At 44.3% G+C, this 20606-nt stretch overlaps 2 protein-coding genes across 5 annotated transcripts; one reads left to right on the top strand and one right to left on the bottom strand.

The window, feature by feature from the left end:
- The first annotated feature begins 2092 nt into the window (after positions 1 to 2092).
- fitm2 (fat storage inducing transmembrane protein 2) lies at positions 2093 to 5282 on the top strand. The gene is made up of 2 exons (XM_053424933.1): positions 2093 to 2266; positions 3320 to 5282. Exons 1-2 carry the CDS (start codon positions 2094 to 2096, stop codon positions 3927 to 3929), a joined length of 783 nt encoding a protein of 260 aa, XP_053280908.1. The 5' UTR covers position 2093; the 3' UTR covers positions 3930 to 5282.
- Positions 5283 to 8555: 3273 nt separating this feature from the next.
- gdap1l1 (ganglioside induced differentiation associated protein 1-like 1) lies at positions 8556 to 17521 on the bottom strand. Of its 4 annotated transcripts, none has more exons than XM_053424916.1 (6): positions 17342 to 17521; positions 12433 to 12634; positions 10072 to 10245; positions 9564 to 9658; positions 9006 to 9120; positions 8556 to 8899 (listed from the first exon to the last, which is right to left on the bottom strand). In XM_053424916.1, the coding sequence occupies exons 1-6, from the start codon at positions 17519 to 17521 to the stop codon at positions 8556 to 8558; spliced, it is 1110 nt and encodes a 369-aa protein (XP_053280891.1). The 4 variants fall into 4 exon arrangements, with proteins under 4 accessions (XP_053280891.1, XP_053280892.1, XP_053280894.1 ...); XM_053424917.1 differs by having other exon boundaries at positions 12433 to 12625; XM_053424919.1 differs by lacking the exon at positions 10072 to 10245 and having other exon boundaries at positions 12433 to 12625.
- Positions 17522 to 20606: the final 3085 nt, after the last annotated feature.

Genomic DNA, 20606 nt, shown 5'->3' with positions numbered 1-20606 from the left:
GGAGAACAAAGGGCTTTTTATAGACAACTTAATGAAGGTATAAATAAAGTGTTTTATGCAAGGTAAGTTTATTTGTAAAGCACATTTCAGGAACTTTAACATGTTTAACATATTACATCTTCCATCAAGAATAATGGATCTCAGAATAACTTTTTAAGAAGATTTTGTACTAATTGTTTCATGAAACCAGCAGGCATTGATCTTACAATCTGATGATGCAGGAAAAGTCTAAAAACCAGGAAACATCGTCCCAACACTGTGTTCATGGAGGACAGGAAGCAAACAGGAAGTAGAACCACAGGGGGTTTAAATACAACGGCGTCTGATTGGCTAACTGACAACAGGTGAACTGAAGAACTGGCGGGAAGTGCAAACAGGAAGTAAACTAACTGAAATACATTCGGATAAGAGAGGAGACATTTGATCATGAGTCAGGATGGATGGTGGATGATGGGTGTATGGTCCTTCCTCCAACCATGACCTCACAGCATCTGCCTTCACTGTGGCTTGAGATTCTTCTTCATATGATATAATGTGACCGTGTTGTGTCTAAAGGTTGTGACTCTGCCCTCAGGTGGCCACATATAAAACATCTTCAGAAAACAGACGGAACAAATCCAAAGTTCTGACCTTTGTCTCTGGAAGAAAACTGAAGACATCAGGACTGGTGTCTCTGCAGCGTCATCGTGCAGTCGGGCACTAAATCAGCAAAGTCAATGAGCAGCTTCTCCTCCTGGATGCAGGAAGAAACTCAGTTTGTTTTAATAATTCATTCTGCACAGGAAAGCTGCAGCCTTTTGAAAAAGCAGCCAAGATGTCTACTGTAGTTTTTTTGTTTTATGTTTCATTCCCTTTCCCATAGTGAAGGAGATTCTCTCAGTGTTTGCATTGAGCAGGATCACATATCTGCAGTCTAACAGTAAGAGTAAGAGTCATTTTCAATATTTGAATTAGCATCAAACGTTTTCTTAATTGTATAACCCACGTTTTAAAACCTTAGGTCCCTTAAATCAACTCTTGTGTTGACATATCTGAACAGTGAGACATTCAAGAACAATCAGCCGAACCCCGGCCATGCCTGCAGACTGCATTTCTAGGAGACGCTTGTTTGCCGAGTCAGAGTGCATCAATCCTCCGGTACAACTGTGATGACTCAGCAAGAGCTCAGCCTTTCCTTTAGAACTCAGAGCACCACGAACACACACTTCATGAGTCACTCCACAAGAAAACAACCACTATTCAATCCATGAAAACATTTCCTTACTGATGGATGGAAGGAGGAGTATATTTACTCTTTTGACCAGGTTTGAATGACCTGACATTATGATGATGACTGTAGAAAGAAGAAATAGTTTGACAGTTTTTCTTGTAGAGATTTGTTTTGTTCTAAGATTTAGATTTAGATTTAGATTAAGATTTAAATTTAGATTTAGATTTAGATCAAGATTTAAATTTAGATTTAGATTTAGATCAGGCATGATGCCGCCAGAAAGTACATTTTCACTGCAATTATCATCCATTTGATATAAATACATCTGTATTAATTTATTATCCACTGCCAGCTTGAACAGTATCTGCTTTCACACAATCTCCAGTAGCAGTACACCACTCTGTACAGCAGGTGTCAGCCAAGATACCTCATTGGTTGATCTACGCCGGGGATGTCAGAGCAACTTCCGCCCTTAGCATCTTTTAAAAATACATTTGCTGTAATTATAATAATAATAATCATAATACTAATCATACTAATCATGATAATCATGAAGAAAATTTGTGGAACTAATCTTATTTCTTTATTATAATTATATATTCAAAATCCCAATTTCATTTAGTCTCGAACACACTTATTACTCACACTTTAATTATATGTTACGTATTATAAAGTTAAGTATCATCACTGTAAGTGTCATTATTGTAAGTATTACAATTGTATTATAATTGTAAGTATTATAATTATTATTATTGTTATTGTATTATCATGATTTTGATATAATACTGTAACGTGTGTCCTGCACTTTGTCAGCTGCCTGTGATCGTTGTTGGAATGTTAAGCTGTAGTGTTTGTGTTAATAAAGTTATTTGAACAGTTCAACATGGCGGCGGTGGACGTGACGGTGGAGAGGCTGCTGTCTCTGTGGAGGACACCGGCTCTCAGGCTCTACTTCCCCGGGGTCTTCGTGCTGCTGACGGTGCTGGGCTCCGTGCTGAAGGAGCTGGAGCTCGTCCCGGAGACTTACTTCAGCAGCAGCCGCAACCTGCTGAACGTGTGAGTGGCTGTTAGCTCTGTTGTTAGCTGTTAGCAGTTAGCCGTTAGCTTCACAGTGCTAGTCAGAGACACCTGTAGCTCAGGGACAGGTCACCTGCTGACGTCACAAAGGTGAGAGGAGGGGCTCCCTGGTTTTCATGACGTCAACATTAATGTACTATACAAAAGTGTGAGGAGAGTTAGGAAAGAGGAATCTGTGAGGTATTAGGAAAGGAGACTCACCGAGGAGTTAAGAAAGGAGAATCTGTGAGGGACTAGGAAAGGAGAATCTCTGAGGTATTAGGAAAGGAGAATCTGTTAGGAGTTAGGAAAGGATAATCTCTGAGGTATTAGGAAAGGAGAACCTGTGAGGAGAGTTAGGAAAGGCTAATCTGTCAGGAGTTAGGAAAGGAGAATATGTAAGGAGTTAGGAAAGGAGAAACTGTGAGGTATTAGGAAAGGAGAATATGTAAGGAGTTAGGAAAGGAGAAACTGTGAGGTATTAGGAAAGGAGAATCTGTGAGGAGTTAGGAAAGGATAATGGCTGAGGTATTAGGAAAGGAGAATCTGTGAGGTATAAGGAAAGGATAATCTTTGAGGTATTAGGAAAGGAGAATCTGTGAGGAGTTAGGAAAGGAGAATCTGTGAGGAGTTAGGAAAGGAGAATCTGTGAGGAGTTAGGAAAGGAGAATCTGTGAGGTATAAGGAAAGGATAATCTTTGAGGTATTAGGAAAGGAGACTCTGTGAGTAGAGTTAGGAAAGGAGAACCTGTGAGGTATTAGGAAAGGAGAATCTGTGAGGAGTTAGGAAAGGAGAATCTGTGAGGAGTTAGGAAAGGAGACTGTGAGGAGTTAGGAAAGGAGACTGTGAGGAGTTAGGAAAGGAGAATCTGTGAGGAGTTAGGAAAGGAGAATCTGTGAGGTATAAGGAAAGGAGACTCTGTGAGTAGAGTTAGGAAAGGAGAACCTGTGAAGAGCTAGGAAAGGATAATCTCTGAGGTATTAGGAAAGGAGACTGTGAGGAGTTAGGAAAGGAGAATAGAACCCAGAGTCAGCGTCTGTCTTGTCCTGCAGGTACTTTGTCAAAGTGTCCTGGGGCTGGACGCTGCTGCTGCTGACGCCCTTCGTCCTCCTGTCCAACTCCTCCTTCAGCCGGAGCCCCTCCTTCCTCGGCCGGCGGCTGCTGTCCCTGGCGGTGGCGTCGGCCGTGTGGTACGTGTGCACCGAGACCTTCTTCTACATCGAGGACGTGACCGGCTCCTGCTTTGAGACCTCCTCCATGGAGGCGCTGAACTCGGAGCTCACGACCAAAGTGTCCTGCAGGCGCGCCGGCTTCCACTGGTGGGGCTACGACATCTCGGGCCACTCCTTCATCCTGTGTTACTCCGCCCTCTTCATCGTGGAGGAGATAGCGCCCATGGCCTCGGTGAAGACAGCTGGACTGTCCCCGCTGCCCCGGCTGGTCCTCAACCTGCTCTACGTGGCCTTGAACGTGCTGGTGACCCTCTGGGTGTGGATGTTTGCCTGCACCTCTGTTTACTTCCATGAGTCGATCCAGAAGTGGCTGGGCACCACGTGCGCTCTGCTGGCCTGGTACCTCACCTACCGGGTCTGGTATCTAAACCCCTTGTCTCCAGGACTCCCCCCACAGCGCCACCCGAAGGAGAAGAAGCAACACGCCTGAGCTGCACTCAAACGCTCCTCTACCACGTTGTTTCTCACGTTTCCGACACACTACAGTAGATGTTCTGTCCCCAGGTCCGAGCTGTCGCACTCCTCTAACTTATAGAAAGGTCATCTTGTGCAGGAGGGCCGGCTGGTGGCTCCTCCCGGTGTCTGGCAGCTGCCGTTCCCAAAATGACTCCTGGTAATCTGAGATAAACACACGACGCTGCCTCCTTTGTCCGGCTCCTCACATTCAGCCTCTGTAGCTGCTCTCAGACCTGAACTCCAGATGTTCTCCTGAAATTATCCAGAGGGACTGAATGTGAGAACGCACAAGTCCAAGTCAGCTTTTCTTGTCAGTCCCCCCCCCCCAAGAGTAAAACCTCCAGATAATGAGTGAGCCCATGTGAGACCACAGCAGGAGATTCTCCGGAGGATTCATCATGAGTCTCCTGCGCCTCCTCGTTCCTGCGCCTCCTCTCACTTGACCTCTCCGGAGGTTTGTGTCTCCAGTGGAGAATCTCCTGCTGAACTCCTCACATGTGAAACAAACTCCAAAGAAAGTCCGAACCCGGTTGTGTGGACGTTCTCCAGAGAGGTTCTCACGCTGGCTGATTGTTTGTTTGTTGCCTTATAATGTTCTGAACTAATAGATGAGTGATCTGATCAGTGGCCACTTTTCATCCTCCAGGTTATACAGCGTGTTAACATTATATTTAAATTTCATATAACAGGGTAATTGAACTGTAGTTGTAGACCAGTCCTACAAGTACAACACATTATTAAAATACTTCAGAGGACAAGGCTGGAAATATTCAGTTAGTATTGTAGTATTAAATTATTTAGGGCTGCATCGAACAAGTATTTACACAATCATTTAAAAATATGAATAATGACAAAATGTCACTGTTCCAATGGTCCAAACTCCAAAGAAATAGTTTACTATCTATTTATAAGAGAAATATATGGTGATTTTAAATGATAAATCAATTGTTGAAACATTTGCAATTTTATTTTCTTGTGAAGCAACTTCTTGTTTCAGCTGAAATGTTTCCTTTAGGTATAAAGTAGTAGATGTATTAAAATCAAGCTAAGCTAATTCCTCTCTGCCACAGACTTCCATTGTTTTCCTCATTGATGATGTAAAACCTCGGTGCTCACTTGTTTTAGAAAATAGTTTTTAAAGACTTGAACTTTATTTGCCAAACATGTTAAATAGGAACCATCGAGCTTCAGAGACAGAAAGTGTTGAGGAGCTTTTCATCTGCATTTGTTTATTCCTTATCAGAATAATGTTAAAACTACAGAACTGATTCCATTGCAATATTTTGGAGACGTGGAGCTTGACCCAATAAAGAATCCAGAAAATGTCTTTGCACCATCCAGGATTTTATTTTTTCCAACTTTCTTTAATATTGTTTGAGTTAAGGCGTTTTTAGAAAGCTGATGAATATGAGTGTTTGGCCTCGTGGAGGTTTGAGCTCCACTGAAGAACAATGTGTTAAGTTTGTCGAAACTAGTGGACGGATTAACACTGAAGCAGGTGGAAGGATCATTTAAAACATCTATAGATCATATCTGAGAACAGGGGAACGATTTGTGCAGATCCGGATCATGATTCAGTATTTTAAGAGGATTGATATTTATTCAGTATTTCTAAGAATATTAAGCTAAATGTTTTGTAGCCGTGTTTCAAGAAGCAAAGTAACAAAGTAAAAACCAGATTCTTCATATTCCATTTTTCATTATTTATTTGTCATTGATGGCAACTGAATAAATTAAGGCTTATGAACAAACATCATAAAAAGCACCATAAATAAATGCATATATATATATAGAAATATAAAAAATAAAAAGTAAAAAATAAAAAAATACTATAGTGAAATATAATGGCCACAAATCACAACCAGGACTCTCGACTTGAACTCTGTGTGATCCAGGAAGTTCAGATCCGACCCTCAGGCAGCAGGACTTGGTGAAGCAGTCGAGTCGACAGGTCTTTGCCCTCAGTTAAACAATAAGTGAATGTTTTTGCATCTTAAAATCAACGTGAATGAGAATCAATCTAATTATTTGATTTGATCACATCAGCAGATGAAACCTTTTCACCCGAGTGTCCTCGTCCTTACTTCTAATCTTCTCCTATGTGCCGTTTACATGCAAGAAGCCAAACACCCTCCCTGTTTCCTCTAATGCATAACCTTAAAGTATATCATGTATATCTTAAGCTCCAGACTGTCCTGCACCCTCACATGAAAACTGGAATCAGAACAACAGCTTCTACTCGTAGTGAAAATCAGGTTTAATTGACACAGCACGGTGATGCTGCGGTTAAAGGAACTCTGATCATCATCGTCTTTGGTTCAACGTTGTCCTGAAAATCTCCCCATCGATCACCTCCATCGTCCGAGGCCACCCCCCCCCCCCCCCCCCTCTTCAGATGACAGGAAGAAAAGCTGCCTCACTGCAAGAATGTCTCTGTAACCGGCCGTGAAAACCAAAAGCAGCTTACAAGTCCAGCCAGGGCCTCACAACCACGAGTTAAACCATAAGAGCGCACGGTTCAGGAGCAGATTGTGAAGCTTGTTAAACCCCAGAGGTCTGACCAGGAGCAGGAAGGTTCCCCCTGAAGGGTGAACAGAAGAATCACGGCATCGAACAGGCGACTGGCCACGAGGAGAGAAAAGGCCTTTCTCCACTTCTCCATCCTTTAGCCTCGGGATGAGTCGGCTGTTTCCTCCCCGCTCGGTTCCCCTTACTCACCCTATGAGCTCATTAAAAATGCAGCATGGTAAAATAAACGAGACGATGCACAATTAAAAATATCTGTCTGCAAAAACAATCTTGCATCTGTCAGGAGGAGTGGGCGTCGACCGGGGGGGGGGGGGGGGGGGGGCAGCGCTGGTGCTTCAGAGGTCACATTGAGAAATCTGTGGTTTTAACGTCGGCTCGTAAAACTCTGCAGACACCGAGTCCTCAGTGTTCACTCGCCTGGACACGCTTACACAACAAGAAAAGAACCCATGCAATGAAATACACAATCCTAAACCTAACGCAACACTATCGCACCATCCACGCAGAATCCACAAAGTGACCTCCGGTTCAGTGCAGCCGGTCAAACACCAGAGAGACTCCTCCCGGCTGAACTCCTGCTCAGCGACAGAGAGGGTGACAGTGGACCACGTGTGTGTGTGTGACCTGTGGTGCTCCAAATAAACTGAGCGCACGTGTGTGTGTCTGTGTGTGTGTCTGTGTGTGTGTGTCTGTGTGCACGGTGTACAGTTATTGAAAGGAATCGTTTGACATTTGGGAGAAATTTGCTTCACTGCTGAGTGTCGAGACGAGAAGACGTCACGTCTCAGACTCGTCTCCTTTCTGTTTGTCTCATTTCCCCCCCCCCCCCGACAGATAAACATGAACCTGGTGGATTTCATTTTGGTTCATATCTGTGTCTGGATGTTTTCCTCGTGTCTCTGTGAGTTTCCTCCCACTGAGTCATGCAGATTAGGTTAAAAGGATCTAATTTCACAGCAGATGTGATTGGCTGTTTGTCTCTGTAAGTGTTGACCCTGTGATACGCTGGGGACCATGTGTGACCCCCCCTCCCGCCCAACGACAGCTGGGATTGGCTCCAGCTCCCCCCCCACCACCACCACCACCCTCACCCTCAATAGGCAAAGCAGTATGGATAATGGATGAATCTGGATCAGGGGGGCGGATTCAGGATATTTATTTTTCACTTTCTTCCATATTGCGGAGATGGGACGTCCCTCGACCAATCAGAAGATGCGGGACAAGAGTTTCTAGTTTGTTTCTAGTTTGACCAATCACGTCTGAACCGGCTCTGGCTGCTCGGAACAAATTGACTTTTACAAATTTAACTTATATGCAGACTTATCTTGATGGAATTTTGCCAAATTTGCATCTACAAAAAAGGTAGATGCCCACGAAGGGAGAAGGTCTGTGAAGAGAAGGTTTGATAGATTTTCCGAGATCTTCATCTACTGGTCCCCCCCCCCCCCCCCCCCCCCGCCCTTTGGCTTATGGCTCTAGAAACAGAAATTGGACGCTATGACAAAGTTTTGATTCTCTGGGTTTGACGGCACCAATTAATCACCAAAGCAGATTAGCAAATTCCCCCGAATGTCAAACGACTCCGGAGCAGTTATCCTCCCTCCTCCTCTCCTCGTGTCCTCTGGCCCAGCTCTTCTCGTCACGTACGTTTTCCAGTGGTTGTACTGGTCGAGCCCCAGGCAGCTGGAGGCGTGGTCAGCAGGTATGAGTCGTGACCATAGTGGTGGCATGCAAAGGTCACTGTACCCCGGTCGGTGAGACTGTGTTTAACTTCTCCTCTGGGATCCTACGGTGGGTTTTCAGTGAACGTGGATCTGCCTCCAACCGAAGTCCAACCAGGACCCGAGGGAGAAGAGCAGCGAGTTCCCACAAATTAAACTTGATCACCAGAAAATGTGCTGTCGAGAATTTCTTATCATGGAATGTTTTAATATTTCTTTGTTCGCCCAGGTAAGTAATAGTGTTCTCTATATATAGATTCATTATGTTTTTCCTGCAGTCATAAAACGTTACAGAAAAGTTGAAACATCACACAAATACACAGACATTGAACACGACACGAGGGCATTCACTACATGTATTTCTTTTTTAAAAACCAGTAGGCGAAGTAGCCCATCCCTCCCAGCGAGCCCATGAGAAAAGAGGCGCCGAAGAAGGAGGGCGGCTTCTTTTTTACCATCCGAAAGGCGTTGGGCAGGACGGCGGACAGGAGGGTCGTGTGGATGTCGCCCAGGACCTTCCGGAAAGCGTAGCGTTTCTGCACACGCATAAAAAAGGACTGCAGGTTGGGCCGGCTGCCGTCCTCCCAGAATTTCTTAGAAAGTCCCAAGAACTTGAGCCTGTGCAACAAGGCTCCGAGGCAGATATCAGCTAGCGTAAAATCAGGTCCACAAAGCCACAACTCACATTTCTGACCTGCGGAGGAGGACGAGAGACACAGAGAGAGAGAGAGGGAGAGCACAGTTGGAAATGTGACCCATGTGTTTTGATGCCATCAAAGATAATAATCTTGTGGATGTACCTTGATACTCTAGTTTCCTTTTCTCCAGCTCAGCCTCCACTTGATCCAGGACCATCGCTAACTCCCCCAGGATCTTCTTCAGGTAGTTCACGTTGTCGTGGTCCAAGATCTTCGCCTGTCAATCATCACCAGAAGATGACGTTTAACAGTGAAATCAGAAGTTAGAGTGAGTTGTTGGTTTGTTAGTCACATAGAAAACCTACTGGAGGAATCATCATGAAACCCGGTGGGAGCGCGTGGTCTCGTTCGGGGGAAGAACCCGTTCAACTTTGGTGCAGATCCATAAAAGGGCTTATTATGGTTTCTACGTAATTTGTTAAATTTGTATGTGTTTGTGCATCTTTTAAAAAACACTTGAAATAGGAAACAAAATCCATTTCACAAACATGTTATCACTAAATCCTTTAGTTCACTATTTTGTGCCCATTCAAAATATTGGTCCAGTTCCCAAAGTGGACAAAGTTGTCATGAACGTGTTGATGTGTCCCAGCTGCTTCTGCTTCCTGTTCATTCAGAGTTTATGAATATTAAACATCTCAAGTTCACGCAGTAACTCACCATGAGCTTTTTCTGCTTGGACAGGTACGGTTCTGTCAGCTGAGGCTCCTCGTGGTCCAGCTTCATCAGCTCCGTCGCAGCGTTGGCCAAGTGTCCTGAAGTCACACACACACACAGACACACACACACACACAGACACACACACAGACACACAAATGTTCAAAGCAACAACATCTATTTCTATCAAATTAGCACAAGCTACATGAGGCACTATTATTCATGGTGTCCATATATTAATCTGTGTGTGTTAAGGATAAAAAGCATCAAATCTTGCTGCATCAATGCACAATAGAAGTGGTGAGTGAGTGTGTGTGTGTGTGTGTATGTGTGTGTGTGTGCATGTTACACACTTGAGTGGATTCAGCTGCTTTAGTCCAGTGATAGAGAAAAAACATAACTATATTTATTCAAGTGTTGTGCTTTACAACATCTGTGCTTTCAGCTGCAGGTGTCCCTAATAAACTGGGTAACCTCCCCTCTGCTCAGTCGGTGAGGCGGCTTCACTTACTGCGTATTTCTTCGGTGGCGTACTTTGGGATCATGGAGTCGATGGTGAGCTCTGGATGGAGGATGCAGCCGTGTGTGTAGGCGTCCATGGGCAGGCCGTCCAGCAGCGTGCGGTACTGCTGCACGCGCTCGTGCACGGGCGACTCGGCGTCAGGAATCAGCGGCGCCACGGCTTCTGTGGGCGACACACGGAGAGAAGACATGTTGACGTGTGTCTGTGAGGACGAAGGAGAGTGAAGAAGACTCTGGTTTCATGGTTTCTCCAAACACCTCAGAGCTCCTGCAGGTTTCCAAGCAACCATCGTCCACTCTGCTGCTGCACAAACCAGAAATAACACAACTCTGCACCGGGTGGTAACCAGGTAACACACAACACCGCTCGCTCTGTGTAACATTTAAAACACACTGGAGAGAGTTGAGAGAGAAACCTTCATGAAGTCCAGGAGAACCGACACGCTGCTCCACCACGTCACACAACTTCACACACACGGGTTCAGTGGTTTTTGTGTAATCATGCAAACTAAATCACAAACACATGAGAATATAATCTCCTCAACGAAGGGATGAGAGCTCAACAGAGATTTGAATGATCAGCCATAATGATTTAACCATCCAAGGTAGAATCACCACGAGCAGTGAGATTGTGACGCCACAACTTTGACAACTTGATATCAGATAAGTTTTAAGATTAAATCTGTTTTGTTCTCAACGTCGAGGAGAAAAACTAAACTTCCCATAATTCTCATGTGTCTTGGCTTCACCTCTGAATGGAGGAGCTTGTTGTTTCCATGAAAATGTTCATCATGTTGATTATGATCAGCTGGTTCAGTGTTACTAGGTTATAATATACCTATACTATATGAAATACTATAAAGAAAGACACAAACAATATAACACAACACAATATTAACAACAATTAAATGTTTCTTGGTCACGATTCATCTTTGAAAACGTCAATCGAGAAAATAAATGAGAAGTTTCCCTCCAGTAGCAGAGCTGCTCTATTTTCAACTAGAACACAAAACACAGACCTGCAATCAAAATCTAATTTAAATGAGTCATTTCTTTTAGACGATATTCTCCTAATGCACGAGTTTCATTTCATGAGGAGAATCATAAAAAGATTGATCTTCAATAAGCGATGGCTCCAGAAAGCTGAGTCATCGTCCAGCGGCTTCCTGCTGACCTGTGCATACCAAGCAGGCCCTGGTCCTGAAGCCGGGCCGCTGCAGCACCGGGCTGGAAATGTCACGTCAGCAGAAAAAAGCCGAACCCATCGATAGAACCACCTGGGCCAGGGTCGGGCTGCACCTTCAGTTCACAGTGAAAGAGAGACCCTGACGGTTTGAGGCTGCCTCTCCATGCAGGACGTCCCTGTGAGACTCGTCCCTCTGATTAACTCACGGCTGAAAGCACCAGGTTCTGAAACATGTTTTCTTTTTAACCTTCAAACGTACAAACAAACAAAACTCCATCACAGTGCACTCTGGGAAATACCGAGTTGTTTTAGTATCACTGAGCTGAAATGTGGCCGAATGAGAAGAGGACGTCAGACACCAGGGACGATCTCAGTGAACCACATCTTCTCCGACTCGTTCAGGCTTCACTGATCCGAACGACTGAACACTAACGAACCTGAGAGGAGGGAAATGTCCGATATCGTGCAGCTTCCCTCGGGGCCGTCACTGATGTGAGGCTCCCAGGACGTTGTGTAACACTACAGGGCCTCGTGTGATGTCACTGAAGCTCACCACACCCACAGTGAAACAGTGAAACACACAGGACTCCATGAGAGACTCACAAGGAGCAGCTTCCACATGGTGACACGTACTGTGCTTATTGAAATTGAAACCCTGCTCCTGTTCTTACTCCCTCACTGCCTCTAAGTTCTACGTCTTAGTAGCAAACACTTGCTCGCCCGGTGAACTCTCTCTCTCTCTCTCTCTCTCTCTTTCTCTCTCTCGTGTCTTGTTTTGCCACAAATTTCACCCGGGGGATCATTTCCAATTTTGTCTAATCTGATCAGTGGAGTGTGTGGTGGTGAAGCTGGAGACTCTGACACACGCTGCACTAGAGCAACACATTGACTTGAAGCTTCCAGTTGTCTTCACTTCACACACTGACTGTAAACAACCAGGACCTGAAAACCCTCAAGGACCCGAGTCCAGAAAGTCCTGGTTTGACTTTTTCCATTCTGGCTATAATACTTTTTACCATTTTACCCCTTAAGGAGACATGAACCCTTAATATAGGCCGACCTGACCATCTAAACAACTATGAAAGAACAATAAGATCTCCACTAGGAAGCCTTAACCCACTGTGTGGCTTTAGGTGAGCATCACACCACATCATGTGACCGTACCTCCCACAAAGGTCTTCTCCAGGTAGTCTATAATCTGGTTGTAGTCGCTGATGATGGCGTCGCCGTGGAGGAAGACGGGCACCTCCTCTCCCAGGTTCAGCCTCATGAACCACGGCTCCTTGTGCTCCTGCAGCGGCATGCTCACGTCCCGCTCCTCGCAGACCAGGCCCTTCTCCCCGATGACCAGACGAACCTGCAACCGGGAAAACACACGTTTAGCTTCTCGGTTCCTCGGGAGTGACAGATGCTCTCGTTCGCTTGTTGCAGCCGTGATGGGATCTGATGAGCGGGAGAGATGAGATGTTCACAGGAAGGAGTTTCCTGCTCGCTGCCGCTCTGCTGCAGGAAATCAAACTGGGAAGGAAGTAAAACTGACCAAACCACAGAGAGGTTTGTGTACACTCCAAAAAACATGTGTGTTTGAAACATTTGCAAAGGTGTAAGAGGGTAAGAAGCCCACGAGGGTCACAGCAGGAGGTCTGCCTTTACATTCCTGTGCAATATGTTTTGTTGGGCAGTTTCTACTATAATCAATAATCTACTAAAAATGGAGGAGAAGAAATTGTAGAAGAAAAGTATTTTAAAGGTAACGCAAAGTGTTTCATCCCCCACAAGACAAAACATGGTACATGAAGTGAAATATAAAAAGATGAGGCTCATCGTACTTGTAAAAAGAAAACGTGTTTGTGTTGCACAGAATAAAAACTGATGATACAGGCTGAGCCGACTTGTTTGTGTGGTCGGACAAACTAATGAGTTTGTTTTTTAACAGTGTGTTAAAGTCTGAGCTGAAACGAGGATACTCAGGATCCGTTAGTTTCTGGATAAACGATAAGCCGAGGCCCGTGGAGAGATATTAATATGAATAAGATTAATGAAAAGGAGACGACACTTGGTTGTGCAGCTCCACGTGTGGCTGCTTAGGCAGAGCGAGGAAATGGGAGTTTAGCTGAAAAGGCCCCGACGTGGTGTAATGAATGATTTAGTAGATCAGTGATTCCGGATGGACGATGGCCGACAGGAACTCAAACCGACCAACGCAGAGGAACAGAAATCAGCATTAAAGTTGATCCACTGTAAATAACTTCTGTATGAAAATACCTCAGCAGCAACACAGTCCCTGTTTGTTATATAATGATGTGAGTCACTGTTCAGTGGTGATGCAGAGACACTCACACTGTCCAGTGACCTCACCCAGATCAGCACGTTACAACGAGACTGAAATATCAAACCACATTTTATCTGTACAGCCCATAATCATAAATCACAATGTGTCTCATGGATCTTAACAAGGTGCAACAACCTCTGTTCTTTACCCTCAAGAGCAAAACTACCTAAAATACTACCAACAGGGGGAAGAAACTAGAGTAAACAAGTACTGTCAGTGGTGTCCCCCCTCTACAACAAACTGGACTGGTCCACCACCACAGACACAGTCCTGAGGAGCCAGAGTCGTGTCCCTCTGCGGAGGAGACAGACGTCCTCAGAGCGTGCAGGACGCCATGAAGGACTGAATATTTAAATACTGACCTGGTTCTCCTCGTGTCACTCTACTTATATGACTTACTATCGTTTTGCACATGAGTGTCCTCTGCACATGAGGATAGCTCTTTACTTTATAACATTTCTATACAAACCACTTCTACAGTGGGAGGATATATGATGCGTTTGTTGTTTATTTCTATTCTCTTTGCCTTCTTCTATTTCTGTTCCCTGGTCTCTGCCTCGTTGTGACCTGCTGCTGCTGTAGTGTTAGTCTGGATCGATGAAGTCGTATCTTATCTTCTCCTGGACACTGATCCGTGAAAAACAGACGACGAGGCAACAACGACTGATTCTCTATAGTTCAGGGTTCTGTGTTTGATTTGGACGTTGATATCGTTTTAAATAGATAAATCTCAGTCGTGCACTAATGAAGTAGATTCACTGTCGACTGATGAATTAGAGTTTTACATGTTTTACAATCTGCCACAACAGAAGAGTCCATAAAGAACGATCACAGGACAGATCCCTAGTTTGAGCTCCAGTGGTTTACATGACTCTAGTGTTACTGTATATAAAATACAGAGGTTACAACTATCTCCCATGCTGCTTATATGCAGTGTTGTTTTGGTACATTCACTAAACTCCCTCCTCTTCCTCTTCCTCCTCCTCCGCTGCTTGTCGGCGTCACCACAGTTTCTCTCTCACAGGCTCATTGAAGGTGTAAGTCTCCGCAGGCCTCCACGCTGCCAGTGCTGCATCGGTCTGGAGCCGCTACATGTGCCATCTGTCCCTGTCCTGTGAGCTAAATGGATATGTAGAATACTATGTCCCACTTCAGGACATGAGAGCTACAGCAGCAGCATGTCAACACACGGAGGAGAGGGAGGAGGTGCTGTGCAGCAGAAGTTCAATATCATCGCTTCCCCGTTTCCTCCTGAGCTTGCTGAGGCAAACAAAGACGTGTAAATAATCCCCCCCCCCCCCCCCCCGGCAGTCTGATGACCATCGTGTCTTCACAGAGACGCAGCGGGGACGTGATGGACCTCTTGTCTCCGCATCGTTCTCAGTGTCTCGTTGCCAAAAGCACTGACGCTAGAACCGTCTCTTCTTAGAGGAGGAACAGGTGTTCTGCAAGTCACGAACAACTGACTAAATATAACACGGAGCTTTCAAGGTGCTGCAGACGGATTTTGACCAATCACGTCCCGAGCGTTTATGAATAATATCAAGTCCCAGAATGTGCAGCAGGGTTCTGGTGCAGTGGACCAACTAGTGCTCGGCCTCTTAATCTCCTGAAATCCACCCCCGCCCCAAAAAACGCTGTTTACAGCACGCTTCAGCTTGCATGACAACAAATGTCACACACACCATTGTACAAAAACACACAAAGCAAATCGTGCTGAGATCTGTGTGTGTTGTTGCCCAGTGGTCTGTTCACAGGATCATGTATCTTCTGCTGAGTGACAGCGGCTCCGACTGTGAGCCGCCAATCAAGCCTCATCACTGACATAGCAGCCTGACACGTCGCTTCAACACAGACGAGGATAAGGAGCTTTAGAAAAAACACTCTTAAGATTCATCCACGTAAAAGTTCGGCCTGTAGGGGGCGATCACAAGGACAAAACACTCAATGACGCTGAGGAGCAAAACTGAGGTTATGTCCCTAACGTCCTCTAGGGGCCGCTAACACCCGCTAACGTCTACTGGTAGTTGTGTTGATATTCTCCATCCAGTCCTATATTCTAAAATATGTTAAACACATGCCAGGCAATGTGCACAAGCCTGTGTCCCATGATGCACTGGGCCACTGGCTCTTTGAGTTTGAACAGCAAACAGATTAAAGGTTATTACCTCAAGTTAGAGACGTTATGTTGGGATGAACATGAAACCTGGTGGAAGAATGTGGGTCAGAGAAGAAGTTATTAAAGTTTAATGTACATCCAGTAATTTTTGTATCACTTTCTTTAACTTGTTCCTTGATCTCTGAGAGAATATTTCCTGGATCTTAATGAATGTAATCTGATATTTATGAATGTGTGTAATTTGGTGCAGATTGAAATTCAAATGTGGCTCTGATGAGTCTGTGAGCTGTGAGATCTCGACTCGGTTTAATTAACTGATTCATTCATTGGTCTTTAAAATGTGAGATAAAGAGACCAATCATGTTGCTTCTTCCTCCTCCTTTCGGACAAAAAAATTAAATTCTAATGTATTTTTACTGAATATTTATGTTATCTTTTAAGTCTGAGACTCACAGTAATAAAAACACAAGAGTTTAACCAGTGTTAGCAGATAAGTCACACGTGGAGGTAAGAGAGGAAAACAGGAAGTGCCTTTTTCTAAAAGACATTTAACCAGTGAACTTGAGGAGAAGATACTGAAGACAAATAAACCTGAGATGTCCTGACTTCTAAAGCCCACGGGTCCAGTTTACTGCTTAGTGCTAATCTGAGTCTTACAAGTTTCACTTTCCACCTAAGATCTATAAAGATCCTAAGTCTGTGAACTAAACCACTGATGAAACAGGAAACTTGTATTTTAAAATCCAAGTTAAACGATTTAACAAAGACTGAAGATGAAGCTCTACTTGTGAGACCTGAAAAACATCTCACTGATTTGTGCTTTCTGTGGTTTAACATGTTATTCTGTGTATAAGAGTTAAATTAACAGTAACAGTAGAAGGGATAAGGTCTGTGGAACGAAAGGACCTCACGTTAAGGGACCCTACTCTTTCTATTGGACTTGGGGGGGGGGGGGGGGGGTCTCCTGGTGTGAGGGGGCCCCACTTGAGCCCTTTTCTCAAAACACATCATGCAGAGTCTTTGTAACTCACACAGCCAGAGCCACAGGAAATGTAGCTTCCACTGCCACTGACTAGCAAAGCAGTGACCTGATGTTTGTCCTCTTCAAACTCAAGGTCCTCACGATGAAGCTGCTTCAGAACCAAGAGTTCTAAACGGTCAGTTCTGTGCTCCATGCTATTTTACAGGAGATGCACAGATAGGTTAGTGTCGGCCAGGTGGCTCTGCTGCAGATGGGGGGAAGGTGGCCTTTGGTTTGTTTTGCACATCATCTTGAATGAATTATTTAGGATGTCATGTGTCAGAGCACACAGGCTGAAAGCAGCTCGGGCAGCAGGGACAGGACAACAGCTTCCCCGTGTCCCGGAGACAGAGGCTGATTAGTAATGCGCTGCTGAATTGGACAGAAATCCTGGTTTCGTGTCGAGGAACCGAGGCTCGATGCTGCTGCAGCTCGCGGGTCTGCAGCTGCAGGATCACATTCATATTCCGGTGCAGGAGGAAACATGCACACATGCACGAAAACAACAGGGTTCGGACATGATGGTGAAAACAAGCACGGAGCTGCACATGCAAAGAGACGCCTCCTCCATTTTCATCCTCCGCCGTCTGTGTTTTATTACCTTCTGGGAGGCGAACGACTGCGTCCAGTGGTAAAGCACCAGCCTGTCTTTACTGAAGGGTTTGGGCTCTGCCGTCGGTTCCTCGCTCTCCTCCCCGTCCGTGATTTTACCGTCCTCGTCCATGGCTGAGATGGGCCACCAGCTACAGTTGGTGGGGGTAACATGGTTGGAAGACGCCATGACAGAGCGTTTTGTGCGTGTGGAGGAGGAGAGGAGCGAGCCAGGGAGAGAGAGAGAGAGGGAGAGGGAGGTGGGAGGGGAGAGAGAAAGAGAAAGAGAGAGATATAGTAGAGGAGAGGAGAGGGAGAGAGAATAGAGGAGGGAGAGCGAGAGCGAGAGTGAGAGAGAGAAAAGGAGGAATGGGAGAGAGAGAGTGAGAGAGAGGAGAGGGAGGGAGAGAGAGCGTAGAGAGAGAAGAGGAGGGATGGGAGAGAGAGAGAGTGAGAGAGAGGAGAGGGAGGGAGAGAGAGAGCGTAGAGAGAGAAGAGGAGGGATGGGAGAGAGAGAGAGAGAGAGAGAGAGGAGAGGGAGGGGGGGGGTACCTTCAGCAGCTCGCGCTCAGCATCCTCTCCTCACGCGGACAGCTCCGGTGCTGAAATCAGATTGGGATTTTTTAAAGGAGAAAAAAACAAAATAAAATGTGAATTAAATTCGTTTATTAACTCGAGCAGCTGCTGAACCAATCACGTGACGACACGTCACCGACCTGAGCTTTGACAGAGGATCATCGATTTCCTGTCAGGATCTGAGGCTGAAGAACAGTTCACTGTAAACTACAATAAACTACAATAAACTACAATAAACTACAATGAACTACAATAAACTACAATGAACTAGAACAATCAAATAAAGCTAAGCACAGTACAGAGTGAGGGATATCTACTGTAAAATAAAAACAAAACAAAATAGGTGAAACTTAAGTCAAAGACAAATAAAATAGGATATAACTAAAATAACTATATTATTTGCTTGTGCAATTTCAGAGTGGACAGTAGACAGGTGCGGATCCAAGGGGGGGGGGGGGGGGGCAAGGGGGGGTACTGGCCCAGGCTTAACTATGATTGGCCCCTGTTCAGTTCAGAAAGCTTCTTCAGCCGAGCAGCAGCAAACCTGACTTCACTAATTGAATCATCTTTATTATAAGTTCAACCTCTAAACCTCTGAAATGGTTTCATTTAAATAACAGAGAATTAATAAAAAAAAAAGGTCAAGTAATAAAAAGCACAGAAGATTAACCTGAGGTCACGTGAGCTCATTTAGCATCAACTCCCTGCAGAGGTTTTAAACGACTAGTGCTATGTCATCGGTTTGTCGTGCTTCATCCACACCTGCAGTCATCTCACTACCTCTGACCCTTCAGGGGCCTTGACCCTTGACCCTTATGATGATGACAACCACTAAACTAACAGATAAACATAACTGAAGGAACTGCAGCAGGTAAATGTTGTTGATAAGTGAGATTTATTTATATAGAAGCTGGAAAACAACATTGTGGGAAACAAGGGGAAGAAAAACATAAGTATGCATAAACAGATAAAGTATAAACTGTGCAATAACACACAAGAGGTAAAAGAACATAAGATCATTAGAGAATCAAGCTGAAATAAGAGTGAGATTAAAAAGGAAGGTTTCTAAATTATATTTAAAATAGTCAATTGTAGCACAAGATGCAAAACAGGTTATTAATATAACATTACATAACATATTTATCCTCTTATGAACTAAAACAGCCTGAACACCAACTTAAATATTGTCAAACCTACTACGACATTAATAGTAATACGATTTTTATTCATATAGCGTTTCTAAAAACAAAGCTACAAATTGCTTAACAAACAAAATACAGTAAGTAAAGTAAAAATACATGAAACATAACCAGCAAACGCAATAAAAGGATATAATAAAATCTCGTAAAGCTACATTACAATAGTAAAAACTAGAATTAGGTTAAATCACAAAATGCATTACGGGAAAAGTAGATTTTAAGGAGGAATTAAGAATCAAAAGAACCTTAAAAATCTATTCTAAAACCTATTGGAAGCCACTTGAAAACCAACCTGTTTACTACGACTAAATTAAAAAGACTTAACATAACTTCAACTTCAACACAATCATCAAAAACACAAAATCGCTCAAACACAAACGGCCCAAACTTGAGGGGATGAGATCTGCAGCACGAGGTCGGCCATGTTTGCTCAGGAAGAAAGAACCAGGTGAGCTTCCTGTTTATCTTCTGCAGGCGGAGCCACAGCAGGAAGTAGACGCCCAGGTGAGGAAGGGGAGGAAGTAGGAGGAGATTTTCCACAGCAACATAACAAAGGTTAAATATATTTATCAATATAGAGTTGATGCAGCGTTTGGAGAACAGTGAGGAAGATAACACATAATTCATCAGATTTGTTCAGTGATTTAATGTTTGAAAGAAATAATAGTTTTACATTTATTGTGATAATTATGGTTATTTTTTTCTGGCCTGGCTGATTCCAAAGGAAGTGGGAGGTGAAATAGCGTTGGTGCAGTTCCCTTTATTGTCCAGCAGAGGGACTAACGAGCTGCTACATTCACATCTTTTATCTCAACTTCTTGTGAACTAAAAGAATTTGGTTGCAACTTTTTTTAAGCGACAGTGAGTGGAAAATAAGCAGAAAGTAAGGGATACTGCAGGTAGATATAAATTGATTGATTCATTGATTGATTGATTGATTGTTGGAAGTCCTTTAATCAGAAGCTATTGAGAACCTGTGCCATCCAGTATGAGATATTCATATAAAAAGCTGAATATACTGTTATAATAAAACAATAAATCTGTAAAAACATCAACCACAGACACAGAGGCTGTAGGTTTATTTATTTATTTTTGGAGGAGTGTATAAATATCATCCTGTTCCATACGATCTGTGGAGAACCGTGCAGACGAGCCACAGAGGAACATGAGAGGAACATGAGAGGAACATTATTTAACTGTCTGGTTTCTCTTTCCACTCAAACACTGTTAAGAATGAGTGTAGGTCTGTGAGTGAGGGGGCAAAGAGAGCAGAGTCCCGAGTCTCCAGTCCCCAAGTGGCAAGACTCCTCTGGCAGGGTTCCTTACAGCAGCAGAGTCAAGGATTGGGCTGTATTTTTGGAAGTGTGTGTGTGTGTGTGTGTGTGTGTGTGTGTGTGTGTGTGTGTGTGTGTGTGTGTGTGTGTGTGTTTGGTGAGGGGGGGGGGGGGGGTGTGGGGGGAGGGTTAGCCTTGTTAGGTCTGCTGAAATATTTCCAACAGC

The sequence above is a fragment of the Pleuronectes platessa genome, chromosome 6, assembly GCF_947347685.1.
Source record: "Pleuronectes platessa chromosome 6, fPlePla1.1, whole genome shotgun sequence".
Taxonomy (NCBI): Eukaryota; Metazoa; Chordata; class Actinopteri; order Pleuronectiformes; family Pleuronectidae; genus Pleuronectes; species Pleuronectes platessa.
Note: the sequence above shows the minus strand (reverse complement) of the source record. Positions and strands in the feature narration are given on the sequence as shown.